Source organism: Dipodomys ordii, unplaced genomic scaffold, assembly GCF_000151885.1.
Source record: "Dipodomys ordii isolate 6190 unplaced genomic scaffold, Dord_2.0 Scaffold7, whole genome shotgun sequence".
NCBI classification, from domain to species: domain Eukaryota; kingdom Metazoa; phylum Chordata; class Mammalia; order Rodentia; family Heteromyidae; genus Dipodomys; species Dipodomys ordii.
Window position 1 is genome coordinate 768,534 of NW_012267223.1, and position 1,334 is coordinate 769,867.

At 66.9% G+C, this 1,334-nt stretch overlaps 1 protein-coding gene across 1 annotated transcript in view; it reads right to left on the reverse strand.

The window, feature by feature from the left end:
* Nucleotides 1–1,334, reverse strand: part of Rnf213 (ring finger protein 213) — a 97,211-nt gene that overhangs the window by 79,997 nt on the left and 15,880 nt on the right. The window contains exons 5-7 of the mRNA XM_013036259.1: nucleotides 1,058–1,181; nucleotides 680–912; nucleotides 466–606 (exon numbers count right to left, since the gene is read on the reverse strand). Coding sequence (XP_012891713.1) covers nucleotides 466–606; nucleotides 680–912; nucleotides 1,058–1,181 — 498 coding nt within the window. The remainder of the gene's footprint in view (nucleotides 1–465; nucleotides 607–679; nucleotides 913–1,057; nucleotides 1,182–1,334) is intronic.

Genomic DNA, 1,334 nt, shown 5'->3' on the forward strand with positions numbered 1-1,334 from the left:
AAAAAAAAAAAAAAAAGTCACAGGAAGCAGCGGCTCAGTTCCGAGGCCCAGGCCTCTGTGCCTGAATGCCACAGGGAATGACAGCCAGGCTCTGAACTCTCACAAACACGCCCTAAACTGGAGGTGGGCATTGGCCATACACTGAGCTGTGGCCGGGGCACGGGTCAGTCTGGCCACCCCCTCCGCATGCCCACAGGCCTGGCCTCCGGCTCTTTTCTGTGAGCAGCGTCCTGGGTTACCAACGGAGCCTCAGACCGGGGAAGGACACAAGCGATAAAGGCAGCATTTCCAAAATGTCCTGGATCACCACTGCCAGGGCGGAGTGAGCCCTGCCACTGCACGGACTGGCCAGGTGCCACCCGAGCGGGGCTGGCCCGGCCGCCCTGGGGGTGCGGCGCTGCCCGCAGGCGGGCCTGGCTGGGGGGGGGGGGGGGGGCATCTTGTGCAATCGTGCAGCCAGTCTACCTGCTCCTCGTCTGCGAGCGCCACGTCCACACCCTCAGCCTCGGCCGTGACCCTTCTCCTCTTGCTGGGCGGGTGAGGCGCGGCTTGCAGCCCATCTGCCATGCTGTCACCACCAGCTATATAAACCTCTGGGGCCACTCCCTGCGGAGACAGGAGCTCCTCAGACACAGCCGGCCCGCGCCACTCCACGCGCCGACCACTCCACGCACCGCACCCGGCTCAGCACAGCCCCGGCCGGGCCATCTCCCAGCACCCTCAGAGCTCCAGGAAGACCAGGCTCCCACAGGGGGTCACAGTGCAGGAGCCGACACCACCCCACCCACCCCCGGGCAAACTGGGCCGCAGCCAGCGCTGCAGACGGACACAGCTGCCGGTCCATGAGGGGCAGGCCAGCCGCGGTGCCCAAGGATGAGGGCGCGGAGCCGGACCAGGGCTCCGGAGCCCTGCCTGTCGGCGGACAGGCGTGCCTGCTTGCAGCCAGCTCCTGTCACCTCACACGGAACCTTCTAGCAGGAAGCCAAGGAGGGAAACCCAGGATGAGTCAGCCATGCCTGGCCCTTCCACCCAGAGAGCTGTGTCCTCTCCCCCTCACTCTGGAAAGTTCTGACAAAGAGGCCTGGGAGAGGACGCAAGAACCTGCACCGCGCTCTGAGGGGCCCCAGGTGGGAGCCGATCTCCTGGTAAGGGGAGGGCAGCGGACGCGGCACGGCCCCCATCTGCAGGAGGAAGCCCCCCCAGGATGAAGCCCCCATCTGCAGGAGGAAGCCCCCCCAGGAGGAAGGCCCCCCAGGATGAAGCCCCCATCTGCAGGAGGAAGCCCCCCCCAGGAGGAAGCCCCCCCAGGAGGAAGCCCCCCCCAGGAGGAAGCC